This window comes from Haliaeetus albicilla, chromosome 18, assembly GCF_947461875.1.
Source record: "Haliaeetus albicilla chromosome 18, bHalAlb1.1, whole genome shotgun sequence".
NCBI classification, from domain to species: domain Eukaryota; kingdom Metazoa; phylum Chordata; class Aves; order Accipitriformes; family Accipitridae; genus Haliaeetus; species Haliaeetus albicilla.
Genome location: NC_091500.1, coordinates 28,820,288 through 28,836,725, shown reverse-complemented (window position 1 = coordinate 28,836,725; position 16,438 = coordinate 28,820,288). Strand labels below are relative to the sequence as shown.

General features: G+C 68.5%; 2 protein-coding genes across 3 annotated transcripts; both read left to right on the top strand.

Annotated features, from left to right (window-relative positions):
* Nucleotides 1-1,139: 1,139 nt before the first annotated feature.
* On the top strand, nt 1,140-5,325 carry TAMALIN (trafficking regulator and scaffold protein tamalin). Of its 2 annotated transcripts, XM_069806181.1 has the most exons (8): nt 1,140-1,298; nt 2,952-3,001; nt 3,405-3,459; nt 3,851-3,953; nt 4,034-4,127; nt 4,207-4,273; nt 4,379-4,445; nt 4,532-5,325. In XM_069806181.1, exons 1-8 carry the CDS (start codon nt 1,158-1,160, stop codon nt 4,957-4,959), a joined length of 1,005 nt encoding a protein of 334 aa, XP_069662282.1. In that variant the 5' UTR covers nt 1,140-1,157; the 3' UTR covers nt 4,960-5,325. The 2 variants fall into 2 exon arrangements, with proteins under 2 accessions (XP_069662282.1, XP_069662283.1); XM_069806182.1 differs by lacking the exon at nt 2,952-3,001 and having other exon boundaries at nt 1,141-1,298.
* Nucleotides 5,326-9,266: 3,941 nt separating this feature from the next.
* Nucleotides 9,267-14,466, top strand: NR4A1 (nuclear receptor subfamily 4 group A member 1). The gene is made up of 7 exons (XM_069806180.1): nt 9,267-9,329; nt 11,723-12,528; nt 12,777-12,906; nt 13,024-13,175; nt 13,249-13,451; nt 13,529-13,707; nt 13,809-14,466. Exons 2-7 carry the CDS (start codon nt 11,725-11,727, stop codon nt 14,063-14,065), a joined length of 1,725 nt encoding a protein of 574 aa, XP_069662281.1. The 5' UTR covers nt 9,267-9,329; nt 11,723-11,724; the 3' UTR covers nt 14,066-14,466.
* Nucleotides 14,467-16,438: the final 1,972 nt, after the last annotated feature.

Here is a 16,438-nt window from a genome sequence, read left to right as displayed (position 1 = left end):
AGGTGAGGTGAGAGTATGCTTTTTTTAAAAGCAAAAATTGTCTTTACTCCTCCTCTTCTAGGAAATGTGATGGGAAAAGAGGTCTGGGATGGTTTTGGCCAAGGGGCCAAGTCATTAACAGGGCTGCCAGATTTTGGGAACAGGATAGGGTGTTCTTCTTTGCTCCCTGGTAAAGGGTTGTGGTTTGGTGCCCCCGGGGTGGGTGGTGGGCTCAATCCTGTCCTTTCCCAAGCTCTGCCAAGCTGGAGCAGCTCAGCTCTGGGAGCATGCTTGCCTCCTGGTAACCCCTGGACAGCCTGTGGGCGGGAGGCTTGGGTGGAACGCCAGCGGGATTGTTACAAACTAATTTTTTTTGGCAAATTTTAAATAAACATCTGGGCAAACCCCTCAATTCCAGCTGGAAAATTCCTGCTACCTCCCGGTGCAGTGCAGCAAGGGGCTGCCTGGAGCTGCACGACATGTCCGCAGCAGACACCGCGTCTGCCTCCGGGAATTGTTCTTTCCTCCGTGTCCCCGTCCTCAGCACGGGCAAAGCTTTTGCAGGAACGGTTTAAATCCTCCTGTCTGCCCGTGTTGGAAGCACGGCCCAGGGCTCCGGCTGTCCCTTGCTTCCAGCTTCTGCCTTGAATTAAATCCTAAAGACGGCTTTGGGGATGAGGTGGTGTCCTATGGGGTGAAACAGCTGCGGATGCTTGGCTAGAGTCAGGCTCTGGTACGGCTCGGAGGAGCGGCAAAGCCCGGCATCGCTTCTGCGCCGGGCAAAACTGTCTGATTTCTCCCATTATTGTCCCCAAAATGATCCCTGGGCTACTGCAGCCCCTCCTTGGTGCCCCGTGGTGCGACCCCAACCATCCCCCGCAGCATCCCACCCTGCACCCCCCAAGCCCCCGGCCTCCCCATGGTCCCCACTGCCCCACAGCACCATCATCCCCAGCTCCCCACGCTGGACCCCACGGGGGTCCCTACCCACAAGACCTGAGACCGGGCTGGGGCGATGCGGGGCGGGGCTTACCCTAACGGGGGCGGAGTTTAGAGCATAACGGGGCGTGGTTATGCATAGAAAGGGGTGTGTCCTCCCAAATAGGGGGCGTGTCTAGCGCTGGCCCCGCCTCCCCCGAGGGCAGATATAGCGGCGCGCAGAGCGGCGCGGCCCGGCCATGACCCTGCGGCGGCTGCGGCGGCTCCGGCCGAAGGAGGAGGATGCGGCGGCGGCAGCGGCAGCCCCGGAGCGTCCCGGTCCCGCCGAGGTTTACCGGGCATTGGCTGTCGCCGGTGGTACCCTGCCCCGGGTGCGAAAGGTAGGGCTGCCGGCAGCCCCGGGCGCGGGGAGGGTGTGGGGGGGGGGAGATTTACTGGTGTCCCCCGGTTTGGTGCACCGGGGTCGGTAGGGACCGGCAATGGGCTGGGGAGGAGTGGAGGGGACCGGGGGTGCGGAGTGTCCCTGTCCTGTGCGGCCACTGGTGCCTGCACCCTGTAGGGCTGCCTCTGCGTCTTCTCCTGGGCTCTTGTCCTGCACCGGTGTCGTCCCCGTGTCCCTCCCCGTGTCTCCATCCTGCCCTGGTGTCCAGGTCCTGCCCCGGTGACTCCCCCCCAGCCTCTTGTCCTGCCCCAGCATCTTCCCAGTGTTCCCATCCCACTCCAGTGTTGTCCCCCTAAGCATCACATCCTGTCCCAGTTCCTCCCCATGTCCTGCCCCAGTATCTTCCCTGTGCCCCCACCCCAGCTTCCCCCTCAAGCCCCACATGCTGTCTCAGTTCCTCCTCACGTCCTGCCCTGCAACCTTTAGGGCACAGGGACAGAGTGTACGTGGCCATGTCACCGCGACAGTCATGTCCCCGTGGTCCCCGAGCTCTGCCCCGCAGGGAGGGCACGGGAACGGGGCACAAGGTACCCCCAGGGCCTGGCTTGGTGGGACGCAGGACCATTTGCCACTGCACCCCCTGGGAAAGCCCCTCTCCGGCAGCGCCGGGGCTGTCACCACCCCGACGCTCCCCCTGGCCCCGCGGCGCTTCCTGAGCGTCGGGGGGAAGCGAGAGCGGAGCTGACATCCGGAGCAGAAGTGGCTCTCGCAGTCGTGCTGGCGCAGGCCGGGTCACGTGCGGTGGCCTGGCTCCCACTCACCGGCCAAGGCCACCACCGGAGACGTCCCCGAGGGGGCTGGGGTGTCCCGCGTCACCTCCCTGTCACTGGGGTGACGTGGGGGCCCGACATGACAGGCGGCAACTTTCCCTATGGCGAGCGCACCCAATTCTGGTGGGTTTGTACTTAAATGCCCATGGATGCATTCAGGACGGCCAGCCACCGGGCTGGTGACACCCGCGTGGCACAGAGCAGAGGGAGCTGGTGGCATCCAGCCACCACCAAGACGGGCCACATGCCACTTTCAAGGCAGACCTCATGGTGACGCCAGCCGCACCGTGCCGGGGCTGCCGGAACCCAGCGGCCACGGAGGGGCATTTGGGGACAGCCCTGTCACCTCCTGCCCCGCGGCGAGGGTCCTGCAGTGCCCAGCCGGTCCCTCCACCCGCCCACGCCTCTGTGCCCTCCACAACAGAGACATTGTCTGCGCCGGGGAGGGGGGGGAATTTTGCATGAAAAAAAACGACTTTGTGACCACAACAGGGCCCCTCTGTGCCCGGGGCCCCCCCCGGAGCGTGGCGTGGGGTGGGGTGCGGCACAGACTGACGTCAAAGCGCGGGGTGAGCGTGGAGCAGATGTGAGGGTGGCTTTGAGCACCGATAAAAGCCTTGTTATGCCCAGCCGGCCGGGGGGGGGGCCTGCAAGGCGGTGGGTGCACCCGGGTGCTGATTCGGTGCCGGCTTGGCACGATGCTCCCTGGGGGTTTGGTGCTGTCCTGATGGGACACCCCATTTCGGCTGTCCCTGGATGGGGTGGTGGGGGGACGTGCCCCAGGACGGTGTCCCCCGCTGATGGCTCTCCCTCTGCCGCAGGGCGCAGGGTTCAGGTGGGCGTCCCCAAGCCAGTCCCCGGAGGAGCACAGGTAGGGACAGGGGTCTGGGCCCTGCTGATGGGGGGGACACGCAGGAGTGGGGCTGGGGTCTGTTCTGGACACCCCACGGGGCCTGGAAATGGGGGTGATTTTATGGGGAAACCTGGGGCAGGTGAGAGCAGCGATGGGGTCACAGCTCCCTCGGGGGGCCTGACACCCCCAAACCCCACGGGGACCCTGCCCAGCACCCATGGGACAGGCTGCAGGGCTCAAGGCCAACCTGGGGGGCTCCCATGCTGGGAAGGGGGGTCCTGTCCTTGGGATCCTGCCCAGCACAGAGAAAACCCAAACCCCAAAGTAGTATTCCATTAGAGAAGTGCCAAGGTCTCGGCGGGCGAGTCTGTTTGGGGGGTGCCAGGGCCTCTGCCTCATCCCTGATCCCCATGTCCCCCAGGAAGGTGGTGACACTGGAGAAGAAGGCAGAAGAGACCTTTGGCTTTGAAATCCAGGTGGGTGCCATGCTGAGCTGTGCTATGCCATGCCGTGCCATGCCATGCCATGCCATGCCATGCTGCACTCCCCACCCTTCCAGCCTGCACCTTGCTTTGCATCGAGGGTATTTTTAAATTGTCTCTGAGCCAGGGTTTATTTTTAGCGGTGACGGAGCTGCCTGGTTACTGAAGCTTCCCCTGGCCGTGACGGCGGGGGCGGCCAGGGGGGCCCCTGCTTAGGGTGCAGCCATCAGGGGTGAAACACCCCCCTAGGACCAGGATGCTGCCCCGCATTGCCTGGCAGCAATTAAATGCCGTAATTGCTGCCTCATGGCTGTTCTGTGGGGGGTTCGGGGGACACCCCGGGGTTGGGGGGGTCCCTGTGCCCTCACCAGCCCCCCCGTTTCAGACCTACGGGCTGCACCACCAGGACAGGAAAAGCGTGGAGATGTTCACCTTCGTGTGCCGGGTGCACAGCGGGAGCCCGGCCGAGGCGGCAGGACTCAAGGCCGGTGAGCGCATCCCCGGGGGGGCCGGGGGGACCCCAGCAGTGGGGACCGGCATCCCTGAGCCCGTCCCCCCCCGGCTCTAGGGGACACGATCACAGGGGTGAACGGGCTCAACGTGGAGGGCGTCCGGCACCGCGAGATCGTGGAGATCATCAAGAGTTCAGGCAACATGCTCCGGTGAGCTTGAGGTGGGGGGTGGGTGGGGGGGTCGTGGGGTGGCCCCCAGTCCCCCGCACTGACAACTGCTGCTCCCCAGCCTTGACACGCTCTACGGGACGTCCATCCGGAGGGCTGAACTGGAGGCCCGGCTGCAGTACCTGAAGGTGAGGGGGGAAGCGAGATAGAGGGGGTCAGTGTGGAGCTGGGGGGGGTCATTGGGGAGCTGGGGACCCCCCATGGGGTCTTCATCCCCCTCCGCTTCCCTGCAGCAAACACTTTACGAGAAGTGGGGGGAATACCGCTCACTGATGGTGCAGGAGCAGCGGCTGGTGCGGGGTGAGTGGGGGCCGGGGGGAGGGGGGGTTGGCTGTGGGGCACCCCCCAGTCCTCCCCTGACCCCCCAACCCCATGTCCCCCATTAGGCGTGGTGGCCAAGGACCCCAGCATCTACGACACGCTGGAGTCGATCCGCTGGTGCCTTCAGGGTGAGGGGGGGCTCCCCGGCGGCTCCCCCCACGCCAGCGCCTGCGGCAGCGATGATTCCCTCTACCAAACCTGCCTCTTCGCCTCCGCCGACTCGTTGGATGGGGACAAGGATAGAGACAAGGATGGGGACAGCGGGGGTCCTGCGCCCCCCCTCCCCCGCCCCCGGCCGACCCTGGCCCGTAGCGCCAGCCTCAAGTGTGGGGGGGGACCGGGGGTCGCGGGGCGGCTGTGGGCCAGGGCTGGGGACCCCGGGGAGGGGGCGGCTGCCCCCCGCAAGGGCCGGCACAGCAGTTTTCGCCAGCGGCTGCTCAAGTTCATCCCGGGACTGAACCGGGCGTTGGAGGAAGAGGAGAGCCACCTCTAGCCGGGGGGGCACCGCTGGCCCCCCTGCCCAGGCCTATTTATTTATTTATTACAAGGGGCTGCGTGCCCCCCTCCCCGGGGGCTGCTGGAAGGAACTCGGGGTCAGCCCCGGGGGTCCCGGCTTGGCCCCCCCAGGCCGTGGGGGTCACGGCACTGAGGGACGGACACGCGGGGACCCTCCCCAAGGCAGCTCGCGAAGCCACCGCTCATCTCAGGAATCAGTGCCCTCCTTACTGGGGGGCATGGCGGGGGGCCCTGCGTTGCCCCCCAGCTCGGGGGGCCACAGGGGTCCTGCCTCCCCGCCACCCTGGGGGCTTTTGTACCGCGCCGGCGCGCTCGGCGCTCACCAATACAGAGACTTTTTGCAGCGGCGTGTGGCTGTGACTGGGGGGCGGACGGGACAGATCCCGTGGGGATGGTGACAGGCTGGTTGGGGGTCCATGTCCCCTGGGGGAGCCCACTGGGCTGCAGCCCCCCTCGGCCCCCGTGCTTTCCCCCTTTGCCCTCCCGCCTGCCGGCTGGACTCCAGGCAGGAAGGCCTTGGGGTGACCGACGTCACCTCGGACCTCGCGTGGGCTCCTGGGGACACCCGTGTCCCCCCACCCGCCACAGCCCCCCGGTGCCATGGGCCGTGTCCCGGTGCTGCGGGGCCCCAGCCAGGCTTTTCCTGCCCAGCTTCCTCCAGCAGCCGGCGGGAAGCGGGTCCCACCCGAGACCTTCCGGCTGCCGGGGGCCGGGGTGCCCACGGGGAGGAGGATGGGCACTAGTGTCCCGTCCCCCCTCCCACTCCCTGCCCCGTTGGCCCTCAGTCCCACTGAAGCAGCATCCAAAGGCCTTGGGGGGGGATGACAAAGCCCCCCCGCCAGCTGCTGCAGCAAGCACCCACGGGTGCACAGGGGTGGCCTTGCACGAGGATTCCCTTGCACGGGGGTGGCCTTGTACGAACGCTCTATGTGAGCGCCGAGAGCCCCCAGCCCTCTGCCACAGGCTCTGTGCCTCAGTTTCCCCACTGGCTTGTGACTGTCCCTGGCCGGGCCATTGCGTGTTTGGGGAGCTCTGGGGACCCCCACCTCTGAGCTCCTGCACCCCACAGCCAGGGCCCAGGGTGTCTGGCCATGGGTCAGGTGTCCCCCCCCCCCAGACCCCAGGGGGGTCTGCCGGAGATTTTGGGGATGAGAATCACAGGGCCGTGGGTGTACGTGTGCTGGGCGTGTGCTGCAGGGCTGCGTGCGCACACGAGTGTTGCACGTGTGCGTGCTACAGAGCTGCATGTGTGTGCATGCTGCAGGGCTGCGTGTGCACACGTGTGTGTCGCGTGCCTGCGCGTGTGCGTGGGGCCCCGGCCGGTTCCCCACCGCTCTCCTGCCTTGTCCCCGTTCCAGCACGGCTCCGTGCTTGGACATTTATGGTCTGGCTCACGGGGCCACGCTCGCAGCCCCGGCTCACAGCACCCGCCCGCACGCTGCCAGGATCGGGGCACCCCGTCCCCGTCACGGGACCCCCCCCGCCACCGCGGCAGCTGCCACCCCACACGGAGCTTTTTTTAGCCCGGAGCTGAAGCTGCGTGTGCCCGGGGCTGGGCAGGCACCGGCTGGACACCGGGGTCACGCATGGCACCGGCTGAGCCGGGCAGTGCCGGTGGGGCTGAGGCTGCGGGGTACGGCCCCGGGAACGCCCGGGAGCAGCCTGTCATTACCGACAAATATAGGTCCAGGGCAGGGAGCCAGCACCGGCCCGTGGGCACCCTGCAATCACCGCCTGGCCCATGGGCACCCTGCAATCCCCTGACACCCACCCAGCCCATGGGCACCCTGCGATCCCATGATGCCCACCCAGCCCGTGGGCACCCTGCAGTCCCCTGACACCCACCCAGCCCACGGGCACCCTGCGATCCCGTGACGCCCACCCAGCCCGTGGGCACCCTGCGATCCCCTGACACCCACCCAGCCCCAACCACACGGGTCCTGGGGGCAACGGGAAGAGCTGGCTGGTGGCCACCGTGTCCCCATGTCCTCACCAGGGTGTTGGGGTGGATCCGGCACACCAGGGCCGGTGTGAGCCGGGACTCCCCCCCGCACACCCCCGTGGCCTTGCAGCGGTGACCGGGCTTCGGTTTCCTCCCCCGGCGCCAGCCTGGGCCCCGCGGCCTCTCCCGGGGTACAGCTAATCCCGGGTGCGGGGGCTGCCGGTGTCACCCTTCTGCCGCCGGCAGCACCGTCACCGGCTCGGTCACCGAGCGAGGGGGGCAAGGGGGCTGTCACCAGCCACTCTCTGTGACCCCAGTGGCTTTGGGACACCCATCGGCTCCGGGACCCGCAACCTGACCCTTCCCCCGGGGCTCCTGGCCGTACCCCCGGGCTAACACCGGCTATACCCCCTCCCCCGCCCCGGTTTGCCCCGGGCCGAGCCCCGGTACCGACAGCACCTCTCGCGGTGTGCGGGGACCCCCGTAGGTCCCGGTCGAGCCCGGGGGATCCCCCGCGGAGGCGGCCCCGGTGATGCCGCGGGATCCCGGGGACGTCAGCGGCCAGGTGTGACGTCACGGGGCCCCCGCCTGGGACGGCCGGCGAGCGGGGCCTCGCGGCGGCGGCGGCGGCGGCGGCGGCAGCCGGGACCGGGGCGAGGTAACGGGCGGCGGGAGGAGGCGGTGACGGCTCCCGGTCCCGGCCCGTTACCCCCGGACCCCCGGTGCCGCAGCCCCCCGGTCCCCTCCGGTGTCGGGCTTCCCCCCTCGCGGGGCCGGGGGGGGCACTAACGGGGGGGACGTTGCCGAAGGCTGGCATTGCTGGTGGCATTAACGGGGATGGCAGCTTGGGGGGGACCACCGGGCACGGCGGGCTGGGTCCCCTAAGACCCCCGGTTTGCCCCTGGAAGCGGGTACCGGCGGGGGTACCGGGGGGGGTACTGGAGAGTACCGGGGAGGGGGTACCGGGGGGTACCGGAGTGGTACCGGGGGGTACCGGGGAGGGGGTACCGGAGTGGTACCGACGGGGGTACCGGGGAGGTACCGGGAGGGGGTACGGGGGGGTACCGGAGAGTACCGGGACCCTTCCCCACCCATCCCTCGCCCTCCCGCCGGCCCGGCCCGGCCCCGCACGGGCTGAGCTCATCTTTCCAGCCCGCGGGCGGTGTTCCCGGCGCTGGGCGCCCGCCAGCAGCCGCCGTTCTTTCCATCGCCCCGGCCAGGGTCTCCCCGCCGGGACCGGGCGCGGGGGGAGGGGGGAAACGATGGGTCCCACTGGGGGCGGGGGGGTGGCAGCCCCCACCCATCCCCGGTGGGACCCCGCGTGTCCCCTGCACCCGGGGAGGAGACCGGGGGTACCGGCACCGGGGATACGGGAGAGCACCGGGGATGGGGGCTCCGGGGATGGCAGCACTTGAGAGGGCACCGGAGATACCGGTACCGGGGATGGGATACCGGCACCAAGGGGGTCCCGGGGATGGGGGCACCGGAGATACCGGCACCAAGGGGGTACCGGGGTTGGGGGCACCGGAGATACCGGCACCAGAGATGCCGGCGCCAAGGGGGTCCTGGGGATGGAGGCACCGGGGATGGGGGCACCGGAGATACCAGCACCAGAGATACCGGCACCAAGTGGGTGCCGGGGATGGAGGTGCGGGAGATACCGGCGCCAAGGGGGTCCCGGGGATGGAGGCACCGGAGATACCGGCACCAGAGATGCCGGCACCAAGGGGGTCCCGGGGATGGGGCCACCAGAGATACCGGCACCAAGGGGGTCCCGGGGATGGAGGCACCGGAGATACCGGCGCCAAGGGGGTCCTGGGGATGGAGGCACCGGGGGATGCCAGCACCGGGGATACCGACCCCGGAGATACCGGCACCGAAGGGGCACCGAGAACGGGGGGGCACCGGGGATATACCGACCCCGGGAGGGCCCCGGGTCCTGCTGCCGCCTCTGCCCGTCCCGGTGCCAACATCGGGGCCTCCCTCCCCCCTGTACATCCCCGTACCCCCGGGACATCCCGCGTCCCGTGTGCCCCCCCCCTTCCCCCGCCGGCGGCCCCGGGAGCCCCGGGGAGGGGAGAATGGGGGGGAGGGGGAGGTGCGGGGGGCGCCCGCGCTATTTTTAGCCGGGGCCGAGGGGGTATTTTTAGCGCGGGCGCCGCGGTTGCGTCAATGGAACCCCGCGTGCGTCACGGCCGCGCCCCCGCCGGAACCGCCCCCCCCCGCGCCTTCTACGGCGCCGCCGTGCGTCACGGGCCCGCGCGCCGCCCCGCGCGTCACCGAGCGCTTAAGAGAAAGTAGTGGCGGGGCCGGAGCCCGGCGGAGCCCGCGCAGCGGCGGCGGCGGCGGCGGCGGCGGGAACCGGAGCGGGAACCGGAGCGGGAACCGGAGGCACCGCCGCGCCGGTACCCGGGTACGGGAGGCTAGCGGGTGGGGGGGGGGGCACCGGGACGCGGGATGTCCCGGGGGTACCGGGGATTAGTGGGGTTGCGCGCACCGGGAGGTGTAAGGGTGTTGGGTGTCCCGGTGGTACCGGGGGCTCAGAGCGGTGGGCGTACTGCAAAGGGTGTGGAGTAGGGTGTCACGGGCGGCACCGTGGGGGAGCCGGGTCGGGAGTCCCCGGTGGCACCGGGGAGAACCGGTGGTACCGGAGGTGAGTCGCGGCGGATGTTCTGCATAGTGCATGGGGTCGGGGCGTCCCGGCGGCACCGGGGAGGGGAGCCGGGATCGGGGCGTCCCGGCGGCACCGGGGAGGGGAGCGGGATCGGGGCGTCCCGGCGGCACCGGGGAGGGGAGCGGGATCGGGGCGTCCCGGCGGCAGCGGAGGGAACCGGGTCGGATGCCCCCGTAGCACCGGGGGCTCAGGCCGGTGGGCATCTTGCAAAGTGCATGGAGTCAAGGGTCCCGGTGAAAGGGACCGGGCGGTTTGCGCCGGGCGGTGCTGGCACTCGGGGGTACCCGGTAGCACCGGGGAGAGCCGGGCTGGCAGAGCGAGGGGTCCCGGTCCTGGGGGTCCCCGGAAAAACCCGACGCCGGGCTCCGGGAGGAGCCGTATGGGACCAGGAGCCGTTTCTCGGGGCTGTCCCCAGCCATACTGGGCTACGGGGCTGGAGCGGGGCTGGTCCCCAGTCCCGGGACTCCCCCCACGGGATCTGACTGCAGCCAGGGAGAGCCCGGGGGCTGCGGGGGGGCAAAGCCACCCCCAAACCGGCCATCCCCCCGGGAGCCCCGAGCAAGAGCGGTCACGGAGCCGGAGCGGGCAGCACGGTGTAGGCAGGACTGCGTAGGCAGCAGCGGGGACATTGAGGTGCGGGCAGCAGCCGGGACGTTGCCTTGCAGGCAGCGCAGCGCAGGCAAGCCCACCCGCTGCCCAGGCAGGCCTGGCAGCGGCTGCATTTTGGCAAGGCAAAGCAGCAGGTGCCAGCAGGGAGGTGGGCAGCGTTACCCGCCCCCGGCACTGCCGGCTGCTCTTGCCCGTTTAGGGCCCGGTGCCAGGGGCTTCCACCAGCCCACGCGGGCATTGGCCTCCGGGCCCGGACACGGGCAGCTGCCTGTACTCCCAAATGAGGAATCTGTAATTACTGCCCGGGCCGTGGGCAGCGCTGGGGCAGCTGCGGGAATTTGTGCCCTGTTCCCCCGGGGGGTTCGTGGCAGGGGGGACCCCAAATGCCACCAGCGAGCGGGTGAGGGCAAAAGCAGATGAATAAGGAAGCGGCAACCGCACTGGGTGCTGCTGCCTGCTGCTTCCAGGCAAACCCCACACTGGGACCGCAGGAAGGGTCCAGGCTTTGCATAGCCCGGCCAGCAATTTGCAGCCGGGATTTGCATGCAGGCAAGGAAAGCTGCCGCCAGCAGAGCCGCTGTCCCCTGCTGCCATGTCCCCAGCGTGGCCTCGTGTCCCCTGGTTGCATGTGGGGACAGGGGGCAGCTGGGGGGGTCACCATCCCCTCTGAACCCACCATCTGAGCCTGGCACAGCCCTGGTCCCTGGCAGATGGACACAAACCCCACTGGGGCACCGGGAGTGGGCTGGGGGCTGGTGCCAGTGGGTGCCAGGGCTGGACCCACGCTGGGTATTTTTAAACCCAGCTCCCCAGATGGGTATCGGCTTTCTGGGCACCAGCAAAAGCTGCTCAGACTTGGCTGGGGGAAGCCGGGGGCCGGCAGGTGAGCTGGCAACAGTGCCATGCCGGGGCTTCGGCGGATGGGGGCCAGGGGCGGTGTGACCTTTAAAGGTCTGTGAGATGAATTACATTATCGTCTTGCCATCAGGGTCACTTCTGGCTTGGCTTTCAGCTGGACCCAGGACTCCTGTTACGTCTTACGTGGGGCCAGATCTGTGCCACAGTGCCGAGGGGCTGCAGGGTGGGCTCCTCTTCCCGCCGCAGCCGGCGGGTCTGGCTGCGTTTTGCTTTTCCAAAGGGCTCTGAAACGGGTGCAGGGGGGAGTCAGACCCTCGAGCCCTGGTTCAGCCCAGGCTTCGGCTTTCCCTGGCCAGTCCCGGGGCTCGGGAATCCACCGGCCGCATTCCTCCCCCCTTCCCTTTCGGTGGCTTTGCTAAGCCAGCGTTTTGGGCAATGTCCTTTGTGCCCATTGGCTGCGGTGTGACCTTTCCCAGGGACGGCGGTGGCCACCACCGGGCAGCCAGGGGCTCGGAGGGTCTGGCTCCAGCACGAGGGGGATCCTGGGGAAGCCCCCGTGGTTCTGACCCCGTCTCCATCCTCTGCCCGGGATGGAGGGGCCACGGGGGGGGCAGGGACGACGGTGGGGTCCCCGCTGACGCCCTGCTCTCCCCACAGAGATGCCCTGCATCCAGGCACAGTACGGCACGGCGGGCGCCGGCCCCTGCGAACGCTGCCCGACAGAGTTGCTGAGCCCCGACGGTGGCCGTTTCCCCATGGAGGTGGCCGGAGCAGACCTGGCAGCCGCCCCTGCCCTGCCCAGCTTCAGCACCTTCATGGAGGGCTACGCCGGCGAGTTCGACGCCTTCCTCTACCAGCTGCCGGCCGGCAGCCAGCCCACCGCCGCCGCTGCCTTCAAGCTGGAGGACTTCCAGGTGTACGGCTGCTACCCCGGTGCCTTTGGCGGGCAGCCAGATGAGACCCTCTCCTCCAGCGGCTCGGACTGTTATGGCAGCCCCTGCTCCGTCCCCTCGCCCGCCACGCCGGGCTTCCAACCGCCCCAAGCTCCGGGCTGGGAGGGCTCATTTGGGGCGTACTCGCCCCCACCGAACTACGATGGCGGGCGGCCCTGGGCTGAGCCGGCCAAGGGCGGTGGGTCGCAGCCCCCCTTCTTCACCTTCGGCCCCCCGGCACCCAGCCCTGGCGGGTCCCCCGGGACCCTGAAGGGGCAACCGGGCCCCTCGCCCCGCCTGGACCCACGGCTGCTGGACACGGACGCCTTTGCCCTGGCCCAGGGCTCCCCCGGGGGCTTTGCCGGGCTGCCCCTGGCCCCCGCCTCGCCGCTGCTGGAGGGGCCGGCGCTGGCCCCCACCAAGGCCCGCAGCCCCGGGGCGGGCGAGGGTCGCTGCGCCGTCTGCGGGGACAACGCCTCCTGCCAGCACTACGGCGTGCGCACCTGCGAGGGCTGCAAGGGCTTCTTCAAGGTAAGGGACCACCACCACCCCCGCCCCGATCCACTGTCGGGATGTTCCCACAGTGCTTTGCAGCAGCGGGAGGATGCTGAGGGTCACCCTGGGGAAGAGCAGGGCAGGGAGCGCAGCCCCGGGAGCCCTCCCCACGGACGCGGAGCCGGATGCCGGGTTGGAGCGGGAGACGGGGGAGGACAGAAGGGCTTTTGTTCGGTGGCTTAGTGCCCCGGGCTGAGCTTGGGCCACTCCTTCCCCGTCCGCAGCGCACGGTGCAGAAGAACGCCAAGTACATCTGCCTGGCCAACAAGGACTGCCCCGTGGATAAGCGGCGGAGGAACCGCTGCCAGTTCTGCCGCTTCCAGAAGTGCCTGGCCGTCGGCATGGTCAAAGAAGGTACTGGGGTCCCGTCCTGGCATGGGGGGGGTCCCAGCAGGAGTGGGGAGGCCCCACTCTGCAGCCCACCTGGCTGCGCTGAGGACACACACGCTCATTGCACGTCCCTCACCGCAGTGGTCCGGACCGACAGCCTGAAGGGGCGGCGGGGCCGGCTGCCCTCCAAGCCCAAGCAGCCACCAGATGCGTCCCCCGTCAGTCTCATCACTTCCCTGGTGCGGGCGCACATCGACTCCATCCCCAGTGCCACCAAGCTCGACTACTCCAAGGTAGGACCGGTACCATCCTGCGCCCTCCTCGGGCCTGTGCCGAAGCCGGATCCTGACCCCGTTCCCCTGGCAGTTCCAGGAATCGGTGCCGTGCCAGTTCGAGAAGGAGGACTCGGTGGACGTGCAGCAGTTTTACGACCTGCTCACTGGCTCCATGGACGTCATCCGCAAGTGGGCTGAGAAGATCCAGGGCTTTGCTGAGCTGCCCAAGGAGGACCAGGACCTGCTGCTGGAGTCAGCCTTCCTCGAGCTCTTCATCCTGCGCCTGGCGTATCGGTAAGACCCGGCACGGTGCTGTGCAGCGGGGAGCCTGGGGCTGTGCAGTTTGGGGTGACGTGTGGTTGTACCCGCAGCTCCAAGCCGGAGGAAGGGAAACTCATCTTCTGCAACGGAGTGGTGCTGCACCGCCTGCAGTGCGTGCGGGGCTTCGGCGAGTGGATCGATGCCATCCTCGAGTTCTCCCAGAGCCTGCACCGCATGAACGTCGATGTCCCCTCCTTCTCCTGCCTCGCCGCCCTTGTCATCATCACAGGTGAGACCCTCTGCCCGGTCCTTCCCTGCCTCTGTCCCCTTCCCCACCCTGCGGCCATCACCCTGGCCTCACGCCTCTGCATGTGTGTGTGTGTTCCCCAGACCGCCATGGGCTGAAGGAGCCGAAGCGGGTGGAGGAGTTGCAGAACCGCATTGTGGGCTGCCTGAAGGACCATGTGGCGGCCGCCGGGGCCGAGCAGGGCCGTCCCGGCTGCCTCTCCAAGCTGCTGGGCAAACTGCCCGAGCTGCGCAGCCTCTGCACCCAGGGCCTCCAGCGCATCTTCTACCTGAAACTGGAGGACCTGGTGCCACCACCGCCCATCGTCGACAAGATCTTCATGGACACACTGCCCTTCTGAGCCCCCGGGTGGAGGGGCTGCCACCAGCCCCTGACCTGCCCCCCCCCCGGGGACATTTCAGTCCCCCCTCAGATGCCTGGGTCCTCTTGGGGACACCCAGGTCCCCTATGTGCCTTCACGGCGCCGGGCGCAGACGCACAGCACCGCCGGTGCCTTTCCCCCCCAGGGGGGGACATCGCTGGCGCGGTGCTCCCCTTCTCCACTGTAAAAATGCCCCCATTGTAAATAGCGAGCGGCCGGATCCTGTACAGAGTGGGGAGCACGGGGGTGAGGAAGGGGCTCCGGCCCCCCCAGCCTCATCCCCCTCCCCTTTATATTTTTTTTCTTTTTTTTTTTTCCTCTTTTTTTTTTTCCTCCTCTTTTGGCCTTTTTCTGTATATAAACTTGTACGTACACTGAGAGCCACTGACAGGGGCTGTTTCTCTCGTGCGTCTCCCCAGTAATATCATCTGTATTTAATATATGGTGATTTGGAAGGGGGGGTGACAGCAGGCTGGGGCTGGGGACAGCTGGGGTGCCGGAGCTGCACGTTGCCCACGCCGCTGCCCTTGAACCGTCACTCACCCCCGCGGCGGCGGCTGCCGTGGCCCCACACCTGTTGCCCGCCTGATTTATCCTCCCCAAAATAACCGGGAAGCGTGACCGGGTCCCCCCCTCCCTGTGTCCCCAGGGATGTGGCCATTGGCAGGGTCAGCCCCAGCGGCAGGGGAGGGCGGTGATGGGGTTTGGGGTCCCTGTCCCAGGCGGGGGGTCTCAGGGAGCTGGGGACAGGACATGGGTCCCGGTGCGTGGGGGGGGGACGTGCTGGGCTGGCACGTTCCCCTGGCTTGTCCCCTTCCTCTTACTGGGGACGGCCTGGCCCCGGAGCAAATGTTAATGGGGACACCAAGGGCCGGTGCCGAACAAGGGCCACATTGAGGTGCTGGGCTGGGGGGGCCCCGCGGCAGCGCGCAACAAGGGCCCCTCTGTGGTGTGTGTCCCCCCCCCTCGCCGCCCGCCCCCGCCATGGGGAGAGCGCTGACGCACGGCGAGGCCGCGGCCGGGGGTCGGTTTGTGGGATAGGGCGAGGGGGGGGGGGCAAGGAAAGCCTTGCGCAGCAGGGATGGGGAGGGGGCACACGGTGGTCTACCGGCACGGCACGGCATGGCTCTGCTCCGGCTGTGGGGCAGGAGCAACCATGCCGTACCGCGTGGCAGGAGCGGCTGTGCCGTGCCGTGGGGCAGGAACGGCCGTGCCGCGCTGGGCCGTGCGATGGCTCAGCAGCCGCCCGTCCCAAAGTCTGTTACGGTGCCGACCCGCACCCCAAAGCCACCAGGGAGGGCAGCCCTCGGCACCTCGGGGTCACGGCGGGGCGGTGGGTCCCTGTCCCCTTCCCCACGGAACAGGGCTGGCTTCTGCCCACCTTGTCCTCAGCCCCGTCCTTGTCCCCATCCCCTTGGCAGGGACTGCGGCGGGAGGGACGGGGCCAATGGTGCCAGCAGGGCCAGGTAAAAATAGCCCCGCGGCCGGCTCCAGCCATGCCGGTTGCCCCGGGGGCTGCATGGCACAGACACATGTGTCACGACGTGTGCCCGGTCTTCTGCCAGGTGACATGCCATGGCCACCGCCCTCCCTGCTATTTACACCAGGACACGTGTCCCCACGGCCGTGTGGGCGGCCTGATGCCGAGACTGGACAGGGGACGCTGGCGTGATATGGGGATGGTGTCCCAAATCCCCATGGCCCTGTGTCCCCCATGTCCCCCATGTCCATCCATCCCTCTGTCCCCCGCATCCCTTTCTCCAGTATCCCCGGTGTCCCTGTGCCCCGTGTCCCCTGTCCCTCGTGTCCATGTGTCCCCCATGTCCCATGTCCATGTGTACCCCATGTCCCCCGTTGTCCCACGTCCTCGTGTCCCTCCTTTCCCCACATCTCCATATTGGTGCCCCCCATGTCCCTATATTGGTGCCCCCCATGTCCCTGTGGCTCCCGTGGCCCCAGTGTCCCCTCTTCCCATGTACACCCCCGTGTTCTCTCCTTTTCCCTTGTTGTCCCTTGTTGTCCCCCCGTCCTGGGTCATGGCCCTTGGTGGGGGGTCACCGGGGTCACCGGGGGTCACCGGACCCACAGCCCCTCTGCAGTACCGCCGCGGAGCCTCCGGCCCAGGGGGGGCGCTGTGCGCTTGGGAGAGCCCCGAGGAAGTGAGCCGCTCTGCACCGCCCTATGCCCAGCTCTGTGGCGTCCCTTCCCGGAACGAACCAAACGGGTAGCGATGCGGGGGGGGGCAAGCCGCGGAACGGGAACGGCGATTCCATTCCCGGGGCCTCACCGCGGCCTAAAACGGTATCGCTGGCCACAGCGTTAATGAAACGAGGTGTAAATTGAGGAAACACG